This window comes from Plectropomus leopardus, chromosome 2 (genome assembly GCF_008729295.1).
Source record: "Plectropomus leopardus isolate mb chromosome 2, YSFRI_Pleo_2.0, whole genome shotgun sequence".
In the NCBI taxonomy this organism is placed as follows: domain Eukaryota; kingdom Metazoa; phylum Chordata; class Actinopteri; order Perciformes; family Serranidae; genus Plectropomus; species Plectropomus leopardus.
In genome coordinates, this window is record NC_056464.1 from 18,203,283 (window position 1) to 18,228,479 (window position 25,197).

Sequence of the window (25,197 nt, forward strand, 5' to 3'; positions counted from 1 at the left end):
ATAGGTGTAGTTCCCCTGTAAGAATATATTACAATGGAAAATGAACTGCGGTGTAACTGCACTCATTACAATCTTGTACATTTGTGTGATTCCTTGTGCTCTCAAAAATTTTACTTTGCTGTTAATATCCGGCAGATATTACCCACATTCTTCTTTGAATAGAGAAACTCTGGTCAACTGTCAGAGCCTCTGCAGTCATTTGACTTTTTATCCGGTTTTAATCAAATTTTGGTTAATCTATTTTTAATACACTTTTAGATATTGGTTAGTTTCAACAATTGCTTTTAACAAGGTAAATGATTTCAGTAATCGGACTTGGATTCTAACCTGTTTTATGAACTCGCCATCTGCTGGAGCGCGCGCAGGACAGTAATTCACCTGGGATGAATCACTCTCAGCCTGTTGCCTCACATAAACTTGTTTTTAACTTTGCTGTTATACTGATCGCGGGATTACTTTTATCTTGCTATTTTACATTTAACAATCGTGTTGGTTGAGGATTTATTGCAGAACTGAATTTTAGTCATAATGGCTGTGTGGCTGATAAAACCTTTATCCACATAGGTACCAATGACATTTCCAACAAGCATTTCAAACGAATAAAATGTGACTTTTTTGGTCTTTCTGACACAATAAAACAGTCCCTCTGCTGCGTTTTCATCTCCGGTCACACTAACAGCTGTGGCCTTGTACTGAGGCATTTCTCGTTTACACTCAGGCTGCATAGTTACATGTTATATGCAGGGCAGCTGCTTAGTTTCATGTACAATTATCTGCGTGTTCCCAGTGCAATAAGTTGTGTGTATCTGTGACTTACCGAGGCCAGTATGAGGAATCCTCAACAGCTCATAACTGCAGAGGACAGGTCAACCTTAGAGTCTCTGCCGGGCGAGTCTGTCAAACATCCTCGTGCCGGTTTAAAAGGGTCCTCCTCTCCGCACCACATCTTCATAACTTTATTGTCCACAGTCCTGAAGCACCATGTTAGCCAGCTAGCTATACTGAAGCAGCTAAGCTAAAAACAACAGCACGGCTAACGGCTCCACACGTCCACAGAAAAGTCCTCACAGCGGCTTGTTGAAGTGAACCGCTGCCACCAATGTAACCGAGCACCCTGAGTTCGCCTAACTTGATAACTAATAAAACAATAAACGAGAGGGAAGACGGTGTGACAGCTCCAATTGCTGCCCTTTTATTTTCCTTAACCGAAACTACCACATCTGCATGAGCTCTGAAAATAGTAGAAGTTCCCCCCATAACTTTTTGACTTTTTTTTTTACTTTTTTCCTACCAAATGGCAACTCCAGAGGGACACACAGTAGACCTCCAAATCAGTCTTTACACTGTAATCTACAGTAATGTTAGATAACTCCCGACCATTAATGTAGGCCTAATTAGCAGAACACCTGTGAGGCGGAGTGATACAGGAAGAGTCAAAAGTCTCTGATGTTGTGCTGTTGCGCTGATGGAATTCCTCTTGACCAATCAAATTGCTTTTCAGAACCTGTTGCTGTAGTTCCACTTTTGCTACATTACTTTATGGGCTCAGATCCACCAATGACACTTTTAATAATCTGTTCAGGATTAGTAACCAGTCCTTTTGTGTAAAGCCTACAAAATCTGATGTGTTATCTAATTTAAGTGTCACCTTGCTCCCTACAGTTACCTATAGGTCTATACCTAAATCTACCTCAGTCAAACTCTGTCTTTTTTAATATTAGAGCTGTCTCTACAAAGACTTTTATTTTAAATTATTTAATAATATCTAATCAGATTGATTTTATGCTCTTAACAGAGACATGGTTGCAATCTAGGGATGACTGTAAGGTTTGTGAACTATGTCCCCCATTTTATGATGCATTAGTCAGCCCAGATTACATGGACATGGTGGAAGTTTAGCTGCAGTGTTTCACAAACTGTTTAAATCCAACCACATTAAGGTGACAGATGTCTGTAGTTCTGAGGTACTTGTGACAACCCAACCCTCTGTGTGATTGTCTGTTGTCATCCTCTAAGTGCTGCAACAGACTTTCTACCAGATTCTCTATTATTATTATTATTATTATTATTATTAATATACTGTACCTTACTCCTGACATTAACCCTAAGTTTTGCGCTGCTCTGGTTGATTCTAAATTCACCCATTGTTTTTATATTTTTCTTTTGCTATTTTTCTTTTATTTTTTTCCCTGTGTTTTTATGTATTTCATTTGTATTGTATTTAATTTTTTTTCCTGTGTATTTGTTTTTATTTTATGTGTAAAGCCTTTTGTAACATTTGTTTTGTTAAGTGCTATAAAATAACTCTATTATTTTATTATTATTATTATCATCATTATTATTGTTGTTGTTGTTATTGTTATTATTATCTGCATGCACAAAATAAAAAAAGGTGAAATACCTCCTGATACACCTTACAGACAAAATTAGTAATTCTGCAGCGATTGCTTGTCATGGAAACAGACTCATAATTCACCTCGCAGCACAAACTGTATTGTCGGCTGCTAACCAGCAGGTGAGGCTGCATGCTTTCCTCCAATCCCATCTCCATTACATGTGCACATTCATCACACTGAATAATTTCACTAGTTTCCATGGTATAATGCATATTCACTCCTGGTGCAAGGTGCTGGGCAAAATAATGAGACACTACTGCTTGGTGAGTATTCAGTTTATTCTGTAAAGATTCAGAAGTGTAGAAAGGATGATACAACAGTGCTTTATGATCAGACTATTTCATAAAAGTTTTTTTAAGTGATCATTAACACCGTAAGTCCAGATTCCATTTATCTCAAACCAAAATAAATTTGTAACATTCGACACAAGTGCATACACTGCTGGTAGGAGATCAACCTCCAATTTCACTTTGGATGGTATAGCACCGTTCTTAGCTATTAGCAGCTTGACAAAGATGCAGCTTAATAGGATTCATGTAGTGACTGTATGTTTATATAAACACAAGAAAATTCAGAGGAGAGCAAAGATCTCCTCATTTGGCTCTCTAGCTAGCACAATATCTCACTCTGTCAGTGTCTAGGGATCAAATTGATAATTTTGCTTTTAAACAACATTTTTGCCAGTAACAATATTTGATACAATTACAGCTTAAAGTTAAACATCTCCAAGTGTACAGAAAGCAGCACAAGATTTTTTCACAGATATAGACGAACAGTGACCATTGATGCACTGGCATGTTTTTTTTCTTTCTTAATTTTTTTTTTCAGGACAGCACAGTAGCTGGAAAGCAAGGTGATGGACAGACAGGTCATATAAACACATGGACAGAGCTGAGTAAGGCAACGTTAGCGTGACAGGCTTCTCTCTGTTCAGTTTGCAGGGCAGTGTAGTGTATTGATCTTGACGGAGCTGTCAATACCTTTACTGTGGGGCAGTGTGATTTTTAGCATTGCTGTCTTCATTAGTGCATTGTATATAGTCTCTTGCGTGTAGCTGAACTGCAAAGTGATCACCAACATTTATACAGATCTAAATAAACCATGTTTGATTGCATCTGGACTTACAGTGACTATAGAAGAGTAAATAGAATTGAAAAAAACAAATAACGGAAAAAGTAAAATTCAAGGCAGTGCTGAAGTACTGGTTGCTAAAAAAGTAAAAAATATCACAAAGCCAACAATAACATTTCCTTGACACGTCTTTTGTTTGTCCAGTCAGTACAAACCCTCTTTAGTGCAGTTTCAATCATATATATATATTTCTCCCTCTGACCCAAAAACAATATCTCTCGGCCCTATCCTATCCTATCCTATCCTATCTTCGCTCATTCAAGTCAGTTTTCCAGTCAGTGTGCGTCTTTTCTCGTTCTTTTCTTTGATCCCTCGTACTGACCTCATTGTGCACCCTCCCCACACAACCACAAAGAAGCATGAAAGGCTTAAACATCACAGGACTCAAAGGTGAGAAGTTCTTTCTTTTGACGATGGCAGGAAGTGATGGCAGATGGAAGAGGAGGAGGCGGAGGAGGAGGAGGAGGAGGAGGAGGAGGGGTGGGGGGTATTCACAGTTACAGTCAGAGTCCAACGGTCCAGCTACAATCACATCTGCTGTCATTATGAACACTCTTTTTTAGACCACGGCCAGGGGAGCGAGCCAGCCTTTAAAACATCATGTTCCTCTGGCGAGATCAGGGCCTGCTTCATCACACTTCCAGCAGCTCCATCCTCAGGCGATCCCTGTCAGCAACGCACACAAACATAACAAATTGTGAGGACGTGATCAGGAACTTCTTGATGTACAGGTGAGATGCTTTTTTTTTTAATGGGAGGCAGCGTTGTAAAAAGATGCCTGTGTACTGGTTAACTTGCCTCTTGGAAATCCATCTCACCAAAGACAATTGTCATGATTTATTCACATATATTAGCATGCGCTCTCAATCTATAATTTAGCGGCCCAGACTCCTACTTATCTAAAAATAGCTTCTTAAACACAGACCTTTGATTGCCTGAATAAGCTACTCAGTGTGAGTACCTGTACACACTTCTCCTGCCTCCTTTTTACTGTACATCACGCAATGACAACTACAAACAGCAAGCTGTCATGCTTTTATCACTCCACCTGGCTTACATTGTTTTCATTTTCTCGATTGATAAATAGCACTAGGCTTGTAAATTATCACAAGGTGCTGTGAATGAGAAGTGTGTCTTACTTTAGGAGCTTTTATCACACTTTGCAATTCAAGTACAATGATTGCAGTACCTGGCCTGATTAGCGTCAGTCTGTTGTTCAATGAGTGACTGGCTGGCCACTGGCTGCTGGTGGTCCTCCGCTCTCTCCGCCCAGGGATCCTGCACGACTCCTGGCTGTGCTGACTCCTCGGCTTGGCCTCGTTCGCCACCTCCCTCGGACCCCATCAAACCCAGCAGCGGGGAGTATGAATCCTGCCATACAACCCGCTGACCTGAGTTCAGTTCTGCTTCTCCTTCAAGGTGCTTGCTCATGTCTTGCTCAAAAAGTTTCTTTTTGGCCACTGGAGAGTCCTTTGGTGACTCGGATTCAGCGTCTCTGTGGCCCCTTGCCTCCTCTGAAGTTGCAGGTGGTCGTTGATAGGTCTCCAGCCACTTCAGCTGCCCGTTCTTGTGGCTGTACCGACTGTCACTGAACCAGCGCACCACCTCCGACTTGGGAAGGCCAGTCTGGACGCTCAAGTCCTCGTACTGCTGACTGCTGGGCCAGCGGGTGTTGGAGAAAACCTGTCGGAGGATGTGCAGCTGTTGGGGGGTCTTGTTGGCCCAAGGGGGTGGGAAAGATGGATGAGAAGCAGATACCTCGGCCAGCTCAGACTTATTATCTTGCACAATCTCAGATGTAGTATCTGGTTCATTCATCTTCAGCCTCTTGAAGTTGATCTTGATGGGGTCAATTTTCAGCTCGGGGCAGCTTCTGTCTACCGCAAATGGGTCCTCCTCCTTGATGAGCTGCTGTAAGATTGACATGCCTTTTACGGGAAAGTCCTTGTTGCATTTACCCTCATCTAAAACAGATGAGCTGTTTTTTGTAATGACAGTAGTGCTGGTGCTTTCGGTTGGGGATTTGCTGGCATGGTTCAGTTTAGGGACACTGTCATTACAGGGGGTACTGGGGAATTCATTGCTAATACTGCAGTTGTTGGTCTTGTCAATGCAGTTGTTGCGTTCGTCGTCAGGCTTCGCAGCCTGTTCCTGTGGACTGATGGCATCGCTGTTATGATTGTTACAGGTGGATTTGCTGGTGTTATCGATGATTACTTGACTCTTGGTACTGTTTGAACTTTCCAATCCGATCAGTGAACTGTTGCTTTTGACATTTGGTTTCCCATTGGTGTCAGCAACACAGTGCTCATCGTTATTGCTAATGTTGGTAGAGCAAGTGGCGATGCTGTTGATGCTGTTGGTTGGGCTGCTGTTATGCACCGGTTTGCGGGTGACAGTCTCACCACCATTACTACTGCTGGAATAACTGCTGATGCTGCTGCTACTACTGCAACTACTGCTGCTACTGCTGCTTCGACTGCTGCTGGTGCTACCGACACAACCGCTGCTCCCAGCCATGTCCAGGCCGAGGCCATTGCTCTTCTCCGGCTCCACAGTGGGTTGAGTGTTCTTGGTCAGTACCTGTGTTGTTCTGACTACGGATGGAAACCTTGTTGGGACAATTGGAGTAGAGTACGAGACCCTAGTAACATGGGGGTTGGTTGACATGTTTGCCTGTGTGGCCATGACTCCGACAGGCCTGGGTTTCATACTGCCGAAGGGAACTTTGGCCATCTGAAAGTTTGGTCCTTTTGAGTCTGGATGGGCAGTGACGGTGTGGTGAGTTACAATGTGATTAACGTGCTGCGGTGTAGCGGGTTGCTTTTGAGGTGCTCCACCCTGGAACACCGTGTTGAACATCTTCCTCCTGGCTTCTTCGATCTCTTCAGGAGACCAGCTTATGCCCTGCTTGAGCCTTTGGGCGGTAAACCACAGTTTGATCTGCTCTTCGGGGAACTCCGAGACCACCGTTAGGTAGCAGAGTTCGGCTTTGGTCGGGTAGGGGAACTTGCCAAAGGATGTCTTGAGAAAGCTGCTGGTGTCCATGGCAGCATCATAGGTGGGGATGCTGCTGAGAGGGATCATCACCTTTGGAAGGTCTTTATTGGAACCAGAGGACGGGGGGGAGTAAAGGGAGGGAGTGTGCTGGTGAAAGACTTGGTTGGACACTGTCGTTTTAATCACATGAGTGACAGTGGTCCTCGGCATAGCTGGGGCGCCAGAAACACTGAGAGCCCCGTTTTGGATTTCAGGCACATTTGTCAGCATGCTGGGGTCTACATCCTTTCCAGTGTCTATCTTGCGTACCTCCACAGTGTGAGAAACCACAATCTTTTTGTGCTCCCCCTTGGCTTTCATCATCTTTGCGATGGGTGTTTTGGTGAGGGAGATCCCAGATTCTCTGTAGTCTTCTCCGCTGTCTGTGAAGAGGCTTTGCTCCACTGTTGTTACTCCATCCCTCGTGTTGACAGTCAGGGAGGCAGTGACCAAGCCCTCCATTATCTTAGGGTGGGCGTTAGCGTTATGCAGAGCCAGAGCCTCGAAGCGGACGACAGATACCCCACAGTTCAGGCAGTAGAAGGTGGGCTGGGCCCTGAAGTCTAAGTGGCAGTTGTGCATGTGATCCAAAAAGTAGTTCAGATCTCTGGACTCGAAACGGCACTTTGGACAGCTGTATGTACCTCCTTTCTGCATCTCGCTGCCACTTTCGGATTTGGAGGAGCTGTGGGAGAAGTGGCCAGACTCTTCTCCAGAGATGCTGAGTATGCTGTCTTCTGGGATTGTTGGTAGGAGTTCTGGTAACGAGCCCAGTATGATTTCCTCACGCACATGTTTGGATTTGGATGGTATCATGCAGGGTACAGTGGATTTCCTCTTGCTGGCCATGGTGCAGCTTCGTGTAGATGGGAGAGTGAGTGATTGCTTGTCCAGTATGATGAGAACAGAGGGCGGGTGGAGAGTGGAGAGGGTTGAATGGAGTTTAGTGTCATGGACCAGCCACTATGATATCACAGTGTTGCTTCATGCCCTCTGCCACTTCAGGACTCCTGTCACATGGACGAGTTTAAAAGCTCCCAGGGAACCTGTAAGGAAAGAAAAAAGAAAAAAAGAGACATGACTCTTTCAGTACATCGATAATTTAATAATCACAGAAAAAGAGATGCCACCTGAACATCATCAACATAAGAGATAAAAACCTGTAGATTTATAGTCTATGCTTCGAGGAAATTAAAAACATATGAAATATTCATACATCTATAATAGTAAGCAGGAGATAGAGGAAGCTAAAAGCCCCACACAGGGTAATAAGTGTAGGTGGAAATACAGTGTGATAAGTGTAGGTGGTATTTTTCAGCAATTAGAGCACTAAAGTAAAAGAGTCTAGGGCTTTTTGAAAAAAGCCTTTTGCATTTTGCTCATAACAAAAAATGAAGGTTACATTCATTTACTGTACAGATGGAAGTAAAGTGGACTCGCTCACACATTATGTTCTAAAAAATGGCATCAAAGTTCATGGAGAAAATCATTAACGCTGTTAAATTACATTTGGCTTATTTACTCAAAATCTTTTAAGATTAAATATATCAAGGAAATCTCCAAAGAAAAATAATACACAATCCTTGAGGGCACCACACACTCCCACATGCCTGTCAGTATTCTGCTTATTTACTTGGATTTACAGACTTCTGTCTAGCTGTCGCTTTTTATGAATTCAGAAAAAAGAGCATGAAAATCGACAGAGACAGAAACGACAGATTAATTCGCTGCTGCCATAGGTTCGGCTCCTCTAATTATTGACGTCCACAGCATTATTTTTAGTAAAGCTTCATGATATTAACAACACATGTCATAAAAAATGCTGCCTGGCACCGAGACTAAAGCTAAAGTTATTATCATATAAATGTGCTGCGTTTGGATCAGTGTTTGGATCTTTGTTGCCAGATGCCACCTGCCCCTCTCCAGGAAACAGCTAATATCAGTAAATAAATATCATCCACAGACTACAGTACGTTGGGGATTTTGCACCTATTGAGTGGGATGCACTTCACCACTCTAATCTGATAGTGTTGGGTGTATCTAACCTTACCAGCTGTTCCACATTGTCTGCAGCAACCACAAATATGCAAAAATATGCACGCAGGTATGTTTGTCTACAGAAAATATTTGGTGAGCTTGTGTGGTAAGTGTTATTGTTTTAAATTTTGTAAGGGGAAGGGAAACATTTTTCTTAGGCAAGGTAAGTTTATCTATATAGCATATTTTGGCAAGAAGGCAATTCAAAGTGCTTTACAAAAATACCATAAGCATGGAGACAAAGTGCAAAAAAAACACATTATAAAAGGACATTGAAATGCAATTAAAGAAAATAAAAAATAAGACAAGTATAAAATACATGAATAGAGTTTACGGTGCATTGTAAGAAATTAAATTAATTTTTGATTATATATATGTGACTAGTTTTATACATATAAAATTTGTCATACAATACATATAACATTTTATACATAGAAATTTGTCCCGGGTCATGTAGTCTTGTTTGACTTTGGTTTGATATTATAAATCAGACATATGAAGGTTAAATGAAGACAGTAACATGGAGCTTGGATGGGAGCCATATGTTTTACATTGGACGTTACAGTGCACCTTCCCAGCATAATGTAGTGTCAAGAGGGGAAATGAGGTGACCAGCGTATGTGTATGTGTGTGTGTGTGTGTGTGTGTGTGTGTGTGTGTGTGTGTGTCACAGCAGTCAGCCAACAACAGTACAGCTAAAGACCTGGAACACTCTCATAAGGTCTGAGAAGGTTACTGCAAACTCATCTGAAGCCCTTTACAAGCTGCAGGCTCAAACCATTTCTTCCTACATGTGTTCTACAAGCAGCATGGTGCCGCATGCATGCATACAAACACAATACACACATCGCTGGGCGCACAAATCCATTAGCAAACCCCATCCACAAGCTTTCTCTTCCAATAACACTCCAGTCATGAGGATGGAAACGGATTGTCTCTGCAGCTTTCGACATTTCTCCTCTTTCTTGTCTGCATTACCATGTGAAAAAAAAAGCCTCTGTTCTCTCACAAAGCCACAAATATTCAACAAAGTTTGTAGGACAAGACGATGGATGCACTTCAGCCAGCGTTTCATTAGCAGCTGGTTTTTATACTCATTTTTACACTGGAAAACATGTAAAACTAAAGATGAGAGAAGAATATCAAAGAGGAGACGTAGCTCGGCTCCCTCTGCCCTCTGCATGAACCTTTGACACACAAGCAGCCTTCGTATATCAATCTTCCTTTCTGGAGAAGCACTGATGTGTGACATGCTGCTGAAAACTAGTCTCATCCCATCATCATCTATCCATATCACTGAGCCTTTACCTTATCATTCTGGGAAAAACATCAGCTGCACAAATTCAACCACCAAACCACCCCAAACCTGATTCCTGGTGAAATCCAGCATTCCTCAACATCTTGCACTGCATTTTGTTGCTTATAAAGAAAACAATTTCTCATATTTTTCAACACATTTTCTTTTGTCAGACTGCATTTATACACAGTGAAAAGCATTCTCACAGACTTTACTGCATCCACGTGCATGTTCACCATGGCCGGCTGGTTGGTAAATAAAAGATGAACCTGTTCCAGAATTAAAACCCTCAAATGACTGCCCAACAGTACACACTGATCCCAGACAGACCGTGTCGTCGTCCACCTCTTTTTTTATTTCTACTGATGGCTGCTGTTTTCTGACAGGAAAAAACTAAAACAAAACAAACAAACAACAAAAAAACTAGGTCACCAGCATCTTATGCAGTAATCCCGGTTCACTGCATCCAGACGCGGGCATGTGCTGTATGTTTTGCCGGCGTGTCCTCTGACGGCACACTCGATTAACCCCTGTTGAGGACACGGCAATCATTGAGTTTGTTCCGCAGAACAAGGGATTTAGAAGTCGGCTTTCACACAGCAGAGGGACGTAGTCATGCACATCTGAAACATCTGGGTGAGAGATGTCACTCTGCTATAGGACAAATCAGCGTGGGCTCAGTTTAACTGTGCTGAAGTGATTAATTCTGTTTGTCCCACAGACGGTGCGGCATATGTCAGGATGTTTCAGAAAAATAAAGTGACGGGGAAGGTAATTCGGTCAAGGCGGAGGGCTGGTGCAGAAGCCGCCCAGAGGGGACGCCGGTCTGTGACGACGAGCCAGACACTGGCCTAGTACAGAGGCTCTCCCTCCCCGTAAAAACAGTCCACTTCCTGCATGAGAAAACCCAAGACAAGCCAAAAGTTGAGAAAGGTTACATAAAGAATCAGGTCACCTATCAAAAGAATGGGCTGCTTTATCTGGCGAGCGAGACGTGCGATCAGACACAAGACAAGGGCTTCCCAGACAGGGAGCCATTGAATGGTTCCCTCTGAAAAGCCAGGCCTTGTGTTTCAGCGACGAGGTAGACAACGCTCAGACGATCACTGTCCCCAGTGTGTCGTATGTCCTCACACTGGCACTGGATCTGTGGCACAGGGGGAGGAAACTCTTTTCATCTGAGCGGACCAAGGGAGTCGTATGTGAAGTGAGGGAAAGTGGCAGAGCTCTCAGACGTGCTTTCTGAACACCCACGCTCAGCGTAAGCAGAGGGGGCCTTGTTCGGCGAACTAAAACCACGTCTGAACCATTCAACTTTTCAAAAACAAGCGTTTCAAAACAAATGGGATTAGGCTAGGTTTAAATTCTGATGGGATTTATACGTTCCGCCTCATTTAATAGCAGCTTTAAGATTTACAGGAGGGCCTCCCTTATGTGCTCTTACACCGTCATTTCCATAACAATATTATATTTACATCTCATTAATATTTAATTATATTCTTTATACTTTTACATGGCAAACAGCTGAGTGTGCGGCTCCCATTTCAGCAAACCAATTGAAGGAAAGCAGCATGTATTCCCTTTCATCACCTCATAAACTGCTGCAGTAATTACAATATTACAACAGGAAAAACATGCCCAATCTACAGCGGGCTGCTACCAGCGGAAAGGGAGGCGAGGCTGCAAAGTGGTTGCAAAACATTAAAATTTAATTCAAAACAGTCCACTGATTCAGACACTCCCAGATTGTTGGGTCACCTACAGTTGACATTAACAAACAGAGATTGGTGTTTTTGTTGTGCCACCTGTCACATGAATGAGAACGCGAAGGCTGGAGGAGGAAGAAGGACAAAGGAAGACAAAACTCAGACATTTGGGAGTGAAGTGAGAGAATGACTGATGATGATGACAGGCTCCGCTGTTTCAATATTCCTCCCCACTGACACCTCGTAGGCACACATCTCCGCACACACTCCTCACACACTCCCTCCTCACCTCCGCAACATTTAGCACCTGCACCGTTCTAAAAAATCTTTCTCTTTGAAATGAATAACTGGCAAGGAGTCTCTTGATGCGACAGTCGCAGAAGAGCTAAGAAAAAAAAAGGCATAAATTCTCTCACTTGTGACAATATTTGTTTTGCGTGTAATTTGCTTTGACATTGATCCGCGGCTGTCTTGAGAGTGTGCTTCCAAAAAATCTGCCAAAAAATGACCTGGCGTCTGCTGGGGATTGGGGCAGAGAGGGGGAACTCCTGTCAGATACATTTGAATGATCAAAAAATCTGTTTAGTGGGGACATTTTCTGCCAAATGTCCATTAAATAGATTAACGTCATGTGAGTGGATCAGCTGGACACCCAAATATAAGCCAGAGACAGAGAGCAATTACTGTCTTGCACAGAGAAGAGATTGGGAACAATGGCGCCTCATTTATAAAGGAAACGTGATCCAGCGCTGGGAACCTTTAGACGGCTGACTGTCGAATTGTGATTGTTCTGTTTTCTGCGTGTCCGGGTGTCTTCTGTGTCCATCACGCTGCCACAGTGGACTAATGTGGGCTTTTTATTGACAGTAAGGGTGGACAGGTTTCAGTTTGGGGACATCTTTGTGCGTGAATGGCAGTGTACGCCTGCCAGCATGAATAAGTGTCAGGCTCTAGTGTTACGTGTGCTGAAAAACAATTCAGAGTCATCAGGGTCCTTAGCACAGTGCTAATACAGTGTCCATGCCGTCTTTGCCGCCTGTCCGGCTGAGGACATGCCGTGGCTTCAGTGTGTAGTCTCAGTCTCCGCTGCGGGCTCTTCTTTTTTTATCTACATGGGTGTGTTTGTGTGCGTATTAATGTCTGAATGTCTGAGATGCAGGTGTTGTCAACCGTCTCGTCCTCCTCCTTCTCCTCCTCACTCACACACACACACACACACACACACACACACACACACTCTCCCCCCTTACCTCCATGACTGCAGCCTCGTCCACTGGGAGACCGGTCGGTGGTGCCACTCATGTGTTAACATCGCCATGGCAACCCCTCTCTTCCCCTTGCCCACCACGCCACACACACAGCGGAGTCACTCGCCCACACCCACCAACCTCAAGACACACACACACACAGACACACACACACACACACACACACACATATGCAGACATACACACTGAATTCCCTGGACTGCATCCGGTGCAGGACAAACTTAATCCACATGCTCTGCCAGCCATCTTTGAAAAAGTCCATTCACGGGTCAGGTCTCTTTCAGATAACTTCGAGTGAGGTCCGCAACAACAATTTGGCTTTTTCTTTCTCAATCAGCGCCGCAGCTCCACTGTTCTTATATTTACGACGGAGGTTGATGACAGAAATATTGCGGCGGCGGCTGTGAATGACCTCCTGACAGTGTTATTGCCTTGCTAAATCAGTGCAGCGGCCTGGAGACTGAGGCGGTATACAGTACATACCTACTGTCTGTCTGAGCATCTTTGTTGCATGGTCCTGTTTTGTGTTAGGGTGAGTGCGCACTGCTGAAATCTTACATTGTTCTCTGAAACCCTTCTATCTGTGGCCCAGATGAATGACAGACAAATAAACCATAGTGCACAGAGAGAGAAAAAAAAACTGAGTCATGCATCCTTTTAAATCACTTTTGATGAATAACTTCTTCAGTTCTGTAGCCAAGACTACAGGCATTCATTTGGCAACTTAAGAAGAAAAAGGAAGAAAGATGGCGGCGTACCGCACATTGTACTGTCCATCCTAAAATGGCTGACATCACAGCCTCCTATAACTGCCAAAGCCTTGCAAATGCCAGCTCCTGCTGACCGAACCTTTCTTGCATGGGACAGAGAAAGTGGCAGGGGCTCTTTCCCCACTAGCCCCAAGGTTTTTTCCCCCCTCTCAGAGCTCGAGCGTTTCTTTTGGTTGGAACTGTGCAAACATGCTGTTTTAGTGGGGCTTTTGAGCGGTCTGGGCTTCGATACGGCATTGGTCCGATGACAAAAGCAATACCAAAAAGGATGAAAGACCCAAATAAAAGTGAACCTGTATAGAACGGCGTCCTTTTCTGGTGGGAGAAATAGGACCCGGCAATGTGGTTCGGAGTATTTTCTGTGAGGATCATGAGGTATGCCGCTATCATGAATGCTTGTTTGTACAAAAACGGCTGGAAAATAGATCTGGTTGGCATTAGATTAGATTCATTTTCCTCTCTAAACTCAAGGAATGTTATACACTCCATGTCAACTAAATCTGCAAATCATGACCATATGACCTTCCTCGGTATTCTCTGGCAGGGGATTCATTTTGAGCTGTGGGAGGGCGCACAAAAACATAACATCTACAGGGACTGTTGTTAGAAATCAGAACACCAAATCCTGAAAAGTACAGTATTCCAGGTATACGAGGGGCGGCATGTGCGGTGAAGCTGTTTTGCTGAAGGGGAGTGGGCAGTCTTGGCCCACTACATTGTGTCTGTGTATACAAACACTCCGCTGTGGCCATAACGAAAACTGTGAGCTGTGCCTAATTGCAGGGAGTGAGGGATGAAAGGCAATATGCCTGGCCTCATTAGAGCAGTTCCGAGAAGGGAGATGGAAGACCGTTCCCAGGGATCCACAAAGGGAATTGACATTCCCCCAGTGTAAGCGTCCTGCTGGAGTGAAATCCTCCACACACACTGAACTCACCGGGCCAAGCTGAACCCGATCTGCAGGATCCGCACAGCAAGAGCTCATTTACCTTTTGTTTAGCCGGTCATCAACACACGCCTGAAAATTAACTATCGGAGAGCACAAATGTCGACTGGACTCCACACTGGGACTCCACAGTCCAAACACCTACTCCCTCAGGAAAACCTCAGTGGCACAAGTGTTGCGCAGTCATTTCCATGACCTACATTATATGTAACAAGCTTACATGGTTAAATAATTAAAAATACGCTCCCAAAAATTGCCAATGATTCATGCCTGTCTAGCTGGCAGCTGCTGGAATAATATGAGGTTGTCTCTTTCTTGTGTTATGGACACTGGACTCACACATGATCCACAGAGGCAACATTAGTCAGCACAGAGGTCCCTCCCCTAAAGGCAGAGGGAGACACATGGCATTCAAAGCTGGCTCAATATTTATCTACACATATGAAACAAAAGTGCAGCAGCTGATATTTTTTAACACAATGCCTCAGTGATAATCCACAGTTTGCAAAATATCTCCTGTCCTTACTGTACTGTGTATGTTTGTGTGTGTGTGTGTGTGTTTGTGTGTGTGTGTGTGTGTGTGTGTGTGTGTGTGTGTGTGTGTGTGTGTGTGTGTGTGTGTGTGTGTGTGTGTGTGTGTGTGTGAGTAGGGCAGCAGCACATGTTGGCAGGAGGAAGAGGAGGAAATGAAAGAAAAAGAGAGTCCTGTGCATACAGGCCTACCTTTCTGCTCAGGCAAGAGGAAGAAATGTGTACAGAGTGAGCGATCAATAGATGGAAATTGATACTTGTCGTGCAGTTTTAACAATCTGTGGACTCGGGGGCTTCTTATATCAGTCGATAATGCTGCTATAGCACAGTGTTCAGAAGTCTTTCACAACTAAAAAGCACTCACACTCGCGGCACAGTGGTGGAAATACAGCGCGTTGTGCAATAAAATAAGCAGATACGCCACATTGTATAGCGCGAGAGGGAGCGCAATTCAGCCAGACGGAGGATCCGTTGTTGTAACTGTAACAAACTGACGAGTTAACCCGTTTCACTCCATTCACAAGGCTGTGGGGCAACACACCGCCTCGGAGCCTACTTGCCAAAGGCGATCTGGCACTCTATATAACCTTATGAATATTCCCAAAAATCCTCCACCCCCCTCCTCCACCTACTGTCGCCATTTTATACATTGGCGACTTCATATAAACTGCCTTGACTACAGCACCAGATGAAAATTCAATATTCAATAGCGAGGCTTAATATCAGTAAACAACTTTGGAGATCGCATAATAATGAGAGGTATTCGCGTTTTGGAAGAGTAGGTGTGCCCTTACCTCAACAGTCGCTGGGAAAAATGGAATCCGACATTAATATATAAATGAATAATTTTGGATTAGCTCCGATCGTTGCGTTTTGAGAAGAAGAGGAGGCGAGCAGGGGGTGGGAGCTCTCCTCAAGTGAACCCGGTGAACTAGCGTGAACCCGTCAGTGACCACGGCAAGGTACATTACATTACATTACCTTTCCACCCCTCAGCTACACTGTATGGAGACGGCGAAACAACTATGGTCGGCGGTGCAGGACGAGGCAGCTCCAAAAAAATTATAGCGAGTGTATTTCCTATGAACACGTGATTCGGAGCGTCATCCAAAATCCAAAAGCCCTTTCATCTAAAAATTTTGGAGAGGGGCGGGGAGGAGATGGGGATGTGTGTGTGTGCGTGCGTGTGTGTAGAAGGAGAAGAGGAAGAGGAGGGGGGTACGTATACTGAGCCCAGTGCACATTTGGGTATGTCGTTATAGGGGTAAGGCAGTGCTCTAACAGATTGGGTTATACATAGCTACAATGGCGCCGCGGAGCAGCCGAACAGATGGATTGTATTGTGTAAATTTGGGATTTCGCAGGAGTTCAGTGATCCGCCGTTTCACTGAGCTTCATCATCCAAAAGGTCCTCATAATTAGGTCACATGTTTTTTTTTTCAATAGATGCCTGCCGTCTTTAGAAAAAAGAATCTCTTGTTGGGCTGCTATGAATATTAATCGTTGTGGGAATTGTCATTTAAAGCACAGGCCTATTAGCCCACCGGTTTAAAATACACTTTTACGCACACGCGTAAAAGCTTTAGACCACTTTACGCAGATGCACAGTAAATGTAACCTCGTTGTTCGTGTCCACTTTTATAGTTAAACATCAGAGAACGTTTTTCTTTTAATCGAATTGCCATTGTTAGTTATGTATTATGCTCCAGAATCGGGGCTGTACGGCTGTGACCCTCATGACCTTGTTGGCCTTCTGTGCGTAAAAGCGCACTGAGGAAAGCGCACAAGCCCAAAACAGACAAAAGTTTAGCATTAGAGTCTAACAGAAATAAGATAAATAAAGAACAAGTATGGTAATATATTTTGAAGGATATAAAGGAAATATATCAACATGTCATAACGTGAGAAGTGGAATAAGCATTAAGAATAATAAGGTCACGCAGTGTTATGGACACATCACATGTCGGCTTAGAAATATTATGGTTACATGACGGATTTAGATGTGTTTACACTTTGCTATATGTGTAACAGCTTTAGGAACTACAGCCAGAGGACTACAGTATGCAACACAGACACAACACCCTCATTGACTGATGTAAACTATGGTTATATAGGGATACTACAGGCCTCCATTATTCAGGAAACATGGATTTGCTATTCCCTCCCAGTTTGTCCTGACTGGGTTCAGACATTGCCTGTAGCTGTGGCTGTGTACAGTCAGGATAAACAAAGATTATCTATCAGGAAGATGACTCACTCAAGACAAAATAAAACAACAACAAAAAAAAAACAGTCCGTAGTTCAAGTCTGCAAGAATAAGGCATGCAGTTATACATGATCTAGTGCCTCAAATATGACAAAATGTTACTCTTCTTGTGACAGCAATATACTTTTTGCATGTACTCACTCTGCATTGTGTCACACACTATTTTGGGTGAGTGGGTGTCTGTGGGACTCCTCTGGTTCTGTTGGCACGGTTTCCTCTACTGCAGGTTTGCCTTACTGTCCCGTGTGCATAGCAGGACACTACCCCTGTTTGATACTGATCAGAGAGTTCTAAAACGGTGTACAGAACATATTGTTCTTTATCATCTTCTAAATTTACAACAATGTTGCTGTGTTTTGGGTTGAAGGTGTGCAGTTTGTTTATAGTTGAATTTTTTGGAAGACTACATGCCGCAAAGTTATGTAACCTGTTTAAATATATGGTTACCATAAGTTTCACCAAAACAACTTCAGCACTATTCGGATTCAGATGGCCTGTAAACATGGCTGTAAGTGTATAATGCGTGTAGAGTAACTGCATGTAGCCAGCTAATGTAAAAATAAATAAATAAATAATAAAACACTGTGAAACAGTGCACCGACTCTGACGACTTTTACGTCAAAGCTAAAAACATTACTTTATTACACTGCCTGTGCCTGCGTAATGACGGCAAACATATTCTTAAACTTGACTTTAAATTATTTTAAATATATATTTTTTTTAATCTCTGCACATCTTGTTTGCTATTTTTGATTATTTTCTATTTCAAAATTGTAAATCATTTCATAATTAATTTTACCTTTTATTTCTTATCGCTTTACTCTTTGATTGTAAATCCGTATCCTTTATTATGATTTATATGTTATTGCTCTGTAAAGCACTTTGACTTGCTCTGTTGTATGAGATGTGCTATACAAATAAAGCTGCCTAACTTATATTGACTTTAATTGTGTATTAATTTATTGCATAAGAAAAAGCACAATTTGCTTTTTTTTTCTTGCATTCTTATCTGAATTTCTTTTTTCTTATCATTTCCTCTATGCCTTTATATAGTATAATAGCAACTGAAACATATCCCACTTTACCCCAGGGATCGATATAGTTTTTCCTGATCCCTGCGTTTTTGTATAACACACCAAATTTATAAGAAATGTATTGACTTTTACAGTGCAGATTCTCTTTACTGCAAACAAGCTTTGAGTTGCCCAGTGGGCAAATGAATTAGGGCACTTTCTACGTGTCTATCTTTCTCTAAAGTGAGGGGAAAACTACTGCCAGAGTGAAAATGTGTTTAAAGGCAACGGTGAAGGTTTTTTCTACTGAGATGCAGGATATCGGTCTGGAGGACTCAAAGTCCATGGTATCAGGGAAAACGATCAGAGTGAGAGCTCTCTCATCCTCCTGCTCTGTGTGGTGTAACCGGATCAGGGCAGAGCAGAGGGACGTACAGGAGCCTTGTTTGCCTCCAAATGAACCAATGAGACCGGCTGTACATGAGACAGACAGTCCGCCTCAGCGAGCCCGGAGTCGCCATTCTGGTCTGACAACCTCCTAACAGCCAATACGGATCCATGACGGACAGGAACGGAGGGAAAAAACAAAATACGAATTTTGCTTCCTGTAGGTCAAAACGTTACCTGTCACCTGCGGTACGGTGAAGTGTGTTTGAGGACACAGGGGGACAACATTCACAACAATGGCTCTGTCTCAGTGCCTCGACGACTCGCCTATGAGGTTTGGTCCCAAACGTACCGGGGCCGAGGACCTGAACCTGCAGGAGGTGTACAACGAGAGACACCGACTAGCGCTGGAGGAGCTGCTGTCGGGAGGACTCGACAACTTTCTGGACTTCCTTAGGAAGGAGAGGATCCCAAACTTTCTGTCTGATGAGGAGATAAAGGGGATCAGGAGCGCCGCCGTGCCCCCGCGTTGTGTGTCCCTGCACGCGGAGGAGCAGCAGCCGCTGGAGCAGTCGCTCAGCAGCTCTCTGGACTGCTCCTCCGTCACCTACTTCCCCGAGGTGTCAGACGTTGAGCCCCCGCTGCTGGAGATCGGCTGGCCCGCCTTCACCGCCGGCTCCTACCGGGGAGTCACACGGGCTGTGGCGCACTTCCAGCCCAGCTACGGGGAGTGCATCTATAGCTGCAAGGAGGCTGTCAGGCGGATGATTAAAAGTGCCAGAGAGGTATGCACAAAGAATGTATGAAAAGCACAGCTGCATACTTGTTTACCTACAATCACATTTTATTGGGCCATTCTTTATTTGACAACTATCTATCATTTCCTTTGAAAACATGATGACATACTGATGACATACTGCCATTACTGAAGGGACACACTGGATAAGATCTAGTTGTAGTTCATTTTTATTTTTTCTACTCCCCAATAGAGGTGAGGGACATAGTGACACAGCATAGTATAGCTAGATCTTATCCAGTGTGTCCCTTCAGTAATGGCAGTATGTAAAAATCAATAGCTTTATCTGTCCTCTGCAGCAGTCAATATGACTGAAGTTAAGTGAACACACTGAAAACTATGTTATTATATAAAACAGATGTTGGCAAAGTCCTCCTTAGGGGACAACATTTGCAGTTGAAAAAAAGGTAACTGCAATATATTGCATATATGTTATCCCAGAACTTACTTGCTTCACATTTAAAATTGCAATAATATTGAATTGTTATAATATTGTGGGGCCTCTGATGATTCTCACACTGTACCTCCTAATTGGTTTGCATTGTAATATTTCTATAGTTCCACTAGTATCTTCTAGGCCTATGACAGCATGGTTGTGTGTGCCATCATCCTAAAACAGGATTATTTTGGCTGTCAAATTCAAATTGATATTTTATCAAATATCCACCTGCTACACAACAAGTGTATGCACATGTATATATAGCCACTCATTAAAACACTTTTGGAGGGAAAACTCAATTTCAACATCTTTTCCGTATCATCCTTAAAATACATGCCAGATTGTCCCCATGGAATTTCCTTGATCAAGTCTGAGATTTTGGAAAGGATTTTGAAGTCTTGATCAGAAAGAAAGCAGTGACCAAAAGGATAAAACAAACAAAAACAGAGCATGAATATTCATGGTGATGCTCCTGATGGGAGCTGTCAGTCCAGCCTCTGGATTTGAAAAGAAACATTCCAGTATGAAGGAAGCGTGCGGCTTCAGCAGCACCTCGGGCTTGCGGAGGGCCTGCGTGCCAGATGTGCCTTGACTTGCATTGCTCCCCTCCATCAAAGTTTACATTCCCTCTTCATTAGAGGTAGTTAAATGCTGGATTTCCTCCCAGTTCATAGTTAAAAAGTGGTGGTGTGCATACAGTGTGCTGGTAACTAGAGAAATATTCTCATTCAAGTTTAACCATTAGGTCCTGTGTCCTTTTGTAATGTTAAACCGTTCACTGCACAGTGTCTTTATTGTACAACGAGGCCACTGACTGTAACGGCACAGTGTGCATCTATATCATCTCTGGTCGGCTAACAGAAACAGCCAGCCTTGTCCATTTTTTTCAGCGAAATTTAACTTTTACACATTTTCCTGAAAATGAGCCCCCACATGCTATCATCCAAATAAGGTGGGGAACTCTTGACAAAGCTGCATGTGGATAACACCAGTTTGAAGCAATAAATCTGAGCTATGTAAACATCCGTGTCTAATCCTCGACACACAACCTTTACCACAGCATGTGAAATTCCATTCTTCCTCGTGAAAAAGAGAAATCTCAGTGCGAACCTGAGCTCTGGAGAGACGGAGCCGAGCCCTACAGTGCACCTACTTGTCTCCTGTATAAAAGTAACTTGTTTGCTGACCAAGTGTTACTGCTGATTGCCATGGTAACAGACCACAGTCAATAGAAAGCTCATCAGCACACACATTACTGGGAGTGTGTCTGACAGAGATTCGCAGCTCTGTTTGAATAAGGCCTTGCATTTGACAATAATAAAAACACAGTCGTGTGCTGCATCTGCAAGAGCTCTGCTGCAGCCCTGAAAGGAATTCTATTATATTACCTCTGTAATTTTCCACTGCAGGTGATTGCCATAGTTACAGACTCCCTGACAGACCTGGATATCTTTAAGGATCTTCAGGAGGCATGCTCCCACCGAAAAGTCCCCGTCTACATCCTGCTCGACCAATCATGCGCTCCTGCTTTCCTCAAGATGTGCAGAAATGTCAACGTTCGCCTGGACGACCTGCAGGTATGTGGTTGGATGAGTAAAGCTGGGTGTGGCTCTGTGTGCACAACACGCACATCAGTTGGCATCAAATTAAAATATGTCCTTAAATATTTGATATGACTGGGTGGGTCTGCATTCATCTCTCTCACTGCTGCTCTGTCTCTTTGTTTTTTAATCCAGCAAATGAGAGTGCGAACCATAACCGGTACAACTTATTACATGAGATCAGGAGCGAGGATTACTGGGGAAGTTCATGAGAGGTTCATGCTGATTGATGGAAACAGAGTGGCTACAGGTTCCTACAGGTAACAGCCCACTAACCATTTTACCTAAATGCTTTAGCTGTCTGGTATAGAGATGCCTGAAAACCCAGATTTACCGGACTATAAAGTAAAACATTGTTTACTTTCTTTAACCAGAAAAAAAACTCTTTGAGATTAAAAATCTCTTTTTTCAAGAGTGTCCTGGCCAAGACAGGCAACAACATAAGTAACAGACAGACAACATAGAACAAAAAATACAAAACCAGTATATATAACTACAAAACAAACAATATAAAACACAAAATGAAGTTACTACAAGGAAGGGCTAAAAAGTATGTTAATATATGCTATAAGTGAACCATTAAAACTAGAAAAATTAAAACACCAGCCGAGATACACCCTGACATTGACATATACAAGACGACCTACGAAAGTCCTGCAACAGTCCTTTAAAACAGCCGAGAAGAACCAATAAGTGCTGCTTTAAGTCCGTCTTCAGTAGATACCACATATATGGAGCTGCATACTAAAGGCTCTATTGAACCCTCAGTATAGACAATAAGAAGAAGTTCTATGAATGAAGAGCATTTTCAATTTGTTGCATTGTAGACACATAAATATGCTGGAAATATGCCAAGAACAGCTTGGCCTTGAAGTATAGAAGCAGGTCAAGAGACTCAGACCAACTCATCAAATGGTAAAACCGGTGCTGACCCAATATAAACCAAAATTCTGTTACTGTGTTGCCTACTTCTCACCTAAAATGCATTCAGAAATATAATGTAGTTCACTGTTTAGCTGTAATTCAAGAATTTGTGAACATGTAGAGGGCACCACAATATCTCCATTATTGTTAAAATGTAGGCTGAAAAAACTGAGATCAAACAGTAAAACTAAGCAGTGCTGATCAAAGGTGAACCCAGATTCTGATTGCATTGCCCATTTCTGACCTAAAATGTTTTTAAAAAAACATATTTTAGTGTACAATTTAACTGTAATTCAAGACCATTTGTTACCTGTTTGCTGCCATATTGTTTCCTGTGGAAAAACACATTTTATCCCCTACCAGCGGTTATTGGTCTAGTGCACCACAGTGCATTCTGGTAGTTGTAGATTTTCCACCTCTTGAGTATAAGCAAATGCCACAGCCCCTTTTCTCTGTTTTTGTTTAAGCACCAATTCCAAAAGTATTTGCGTCTTTCCTCTGCATATACAGCCCAGTGTTATGAAAAGACCATCTTTCCAGCAGTGAAATTCATCTCTAATTCCCATTCTTCTGTAGGTTCAACTGGACAGACGGAAAACTAAACAGCAGCAACCTGATTGAGCTTTCTGGTCAGATATCAGAGAAATTCGATGAGGAGTTCCGCATCCTCTACGCCCAGTCTCTGCCTATAAACACTCGAGGACCTCCAAGTGTCCGAAACAGCGGCATTTACGAACATCTCCTCATCAAACAATCCATCACCTCCTCCCCTCATCCGGCCAGTGGGAGGCCCATGGAGCCAGTGTGCCTGACCAGCACACCCAGCCGCAAGCCCCTAAACGAAGATGTCCAGCTCCCATGCGATCCCTCAACTCCAGATCATGTTAAAACCAACCCAGTGTCCGACTCCTCTACCATAGGCGAGGACTGGACGGAGCAACAGCACATGCAGGAGGAGATCCTGGCTGGTAGCAACACAGGGTGTTTCCCTGCTGATCAGCTCACAGAGAAAGAGCCGGCGACCCCAAGCAATGTCCCCTGCCACGCCTCCACTCAGACCAGCTGGTCAGTGGCGGACAGTGACACCCAGACTGACCTCCAGCTCACACAACACCCCAATCTTATCACACCAATGAACACAGGTGCAGACCAGGCCACCTCTCCAAGGCAGATCGCGCCCACCCAGGCCGCTCCAGATGGCACCTTAAAGGATTGTTTCCACAAGCTGACCAAGGAGCGCCAGCACCATTACTCCACCATTCGCACCAAACTGGAGCACATGGTGACCGCCCTGTCCCAGCGCCGAGAGCTAGCGGACATCACCAACATGACTCAGGGGCCTGGCGCTCACAGCAGGCAGAGGGTACACAAAGACTGTGAGCAGGAACCAAACCCCAGACTGCTTGTTGAAAGTGCGGGCATGGGCACGCGGCCAAGAGCCAGATGTGTACACTAGTTTGTCTTCAGGGATTTCGCTGATGGAGGGTGGTGGGGGAAGAGCTGTTCCAAGGTTTCATGTGGATTCTCTGTTTCAAATAAATGGCTCTGGCTCAGGCACTGTTTGTTATTTATGAGAGCTTAGGGGGTGGTGCAAAGTGGGGGAAGCACTTCATATATTTTTTAATCTCTGGGGAGGGACATTCAGCTTTATATGGCTGCTTTTTTGTATTTATTTTGAACACAACCCCAAAACCTCCAAGTGGGGTTTAAAGGCATTTTTTCTTTAAAACTAGCCAAAATCACAACATATATCATAGCCAGAAACTGTGAGATATGGTTATTTATGGTGGAGTGAGAGTCATTTTTTCCCAGTCACTTTGGGAAGATATTTGTAGCTCCGGGGAAGGTCAAAATATCAAAAAAAACCAAAGTCACACCCCAGCCACCCCCCTACTCTGATAAATACAGCACAGCCTTTCATGCAGTTGAATACTAGCTTACTTCTTTTTGTCTTTTCTGCACTTTTGTCCTTTTCATTGAGTGTCTTTTCTATGTCAAAGGTCATTGTAATGGTAACACAGTTTATACTTTTTTCCACCAAAGATGCGGCATAGTAATATTTTTTTTGATCATTTCAATCAGTTTAATGAATATCCTTAGGGATAGGGACTGGATGATATCTGCTGTAGTATGAGTGAAAATGCATTTAAGTGCTGTTTTTGGTTATTTAATCAAATTTGGCTGCTGTAAGTGAATCTACTGAACAACATTCCAGAGAGCAGCTGGCTCTCTCTGCGTTTTTGCTAATAAACAAAGTAGTATTTTGCTAGATGAGTGCTTTTTGTATCTTTTCTAACACTTCCTACAGGTTCGCCCTTTGTGTTCACTTTTAGCTCTGTTGCAGTTGAAACTGCAATCAAATACTTGTTAAGAATATCTTAGAAAACCAATTTGCTCAGAAGTTCCAGGATCCAAGAGGAAGAGAAGTGACTTCCCGAAGAGAACGAGCACCTGCGCCTCATGCACCGCAGCGCCTTTATGCAATTAGTTGAGAGAGAGCATCTGTGATCCTGGCACCTCTGCTGATTACGTGGCCAATCACAGTTACTGTCCAGGGTGGATTTGGAGAAGAATCTTTGTCACAGATTACAAACATAGATTAGGAGGAACTCTAAACACTTGCACAGATTGGATTTTACACCCGTTTTTT

The 25,197-nt window shown here is 43.4% G+C and overlaps 2 protein-coding genes across 3 annotated transcripts; one reads left to right on the forward strand and one right to left on the reverse strand.

The window, feature by feature from the left end:
* Positions 1-2,656: 2,656 nt before the first annotated feature.
* On the reverse strand, positions 2,657-16,237 carry zhx3a (zinc fingers and homeoboxes 3a). 2 transcript variants are annotated; one of them, XM_042503386.1, is made up of 3 exons: positions 16,103-16,237; positions 4,717-7,612; positions 2,657-4,193 (listed from the first exon to the last, which is right to left on the reverse strand). In XM_042503386.1, the coding sequence occupies exons 2-3, from the start codon at positions 7,413-7,415 to the stop codon at positions 4,160-4,162; spliced, it is 2,733 nt and encodes a 910-aa protein (XP_042359320.1). In that variant the 5' UTR covers positions 7,416-7,612; positions 16,103-16,237; the 3' UTR covers positions 2,657-4,159. The 2 variants fall into 2 exon arrangements, with proteins under 2 accessions (XP_042359320.1, XP_042359312.1); XM_042503378.1 differs by having other exon boundaries at positions 15,916-16,237.
* A 2,725-nt stretch (positions 16,238-18,962) lies between these two features.
* On the forward strand, positions 18,963-24,816 carry fam83d (family with sequence similarity 83 member D). The gene is made up of 4 exons (XM_042497842.1): positions 18,963-19,572; positions 21,432-21,599; positions 21,759-21,883; positions 23,124-24,816. Exons 1-4 carry the CDS (start codon positions 19,084-19,086, stop codon positions 24,001-24,003), a joined length of 1,662 nt encoding a protein of 553 aa, XP_042353776.1. The 5' UTR covers positions 18,963-19,083; the 3' UTR covers positions 24,004-24,816.
* The last annotated feature ends 381 nt before the right edge of the window (positions 24,817-25,197 follow it).

Excerpts from the sequence above, each read along its gene's own strand:
- zhx3a (XM_042503386.1), bottom strand. The coding sequence starts at position 7,415 with ATGGCCAGCAAGAGGAAATCCACTGTACCCTGCATGATACCATCCAAA. Across the intron at positions 4,194-4,716 it reads ACTGACGCTAATCAGGCCAG|GGATCGCCTGAGGATGGAGC; the intron begins GTACTGCAATCA and ends CGTTGCTGACAG.
- fam83d (XM_042497842.1), top strand. The coding sequence starts at position 19,084 with ATGGCTCTGTCTCAGTGCCTCGACGACTCGCCTATGAGGTTTGGTCCC. Across the intron at positions 21,600-21,758 it reads TTCGCCTGGACGACCTGCAG|CAAATGAGAGTGCGAACCAT; the intron begins GTATGTGGTTGG and ends TTTTTAATCCAG. Across the intron at positions 21,884-23,123 it reads GTGGCTACAGGTTCCTACAG|GTTCAACTGGACAGACGGAA; the intron begins GTAACAGCCCAC and ends ATTCTTCTGTAG.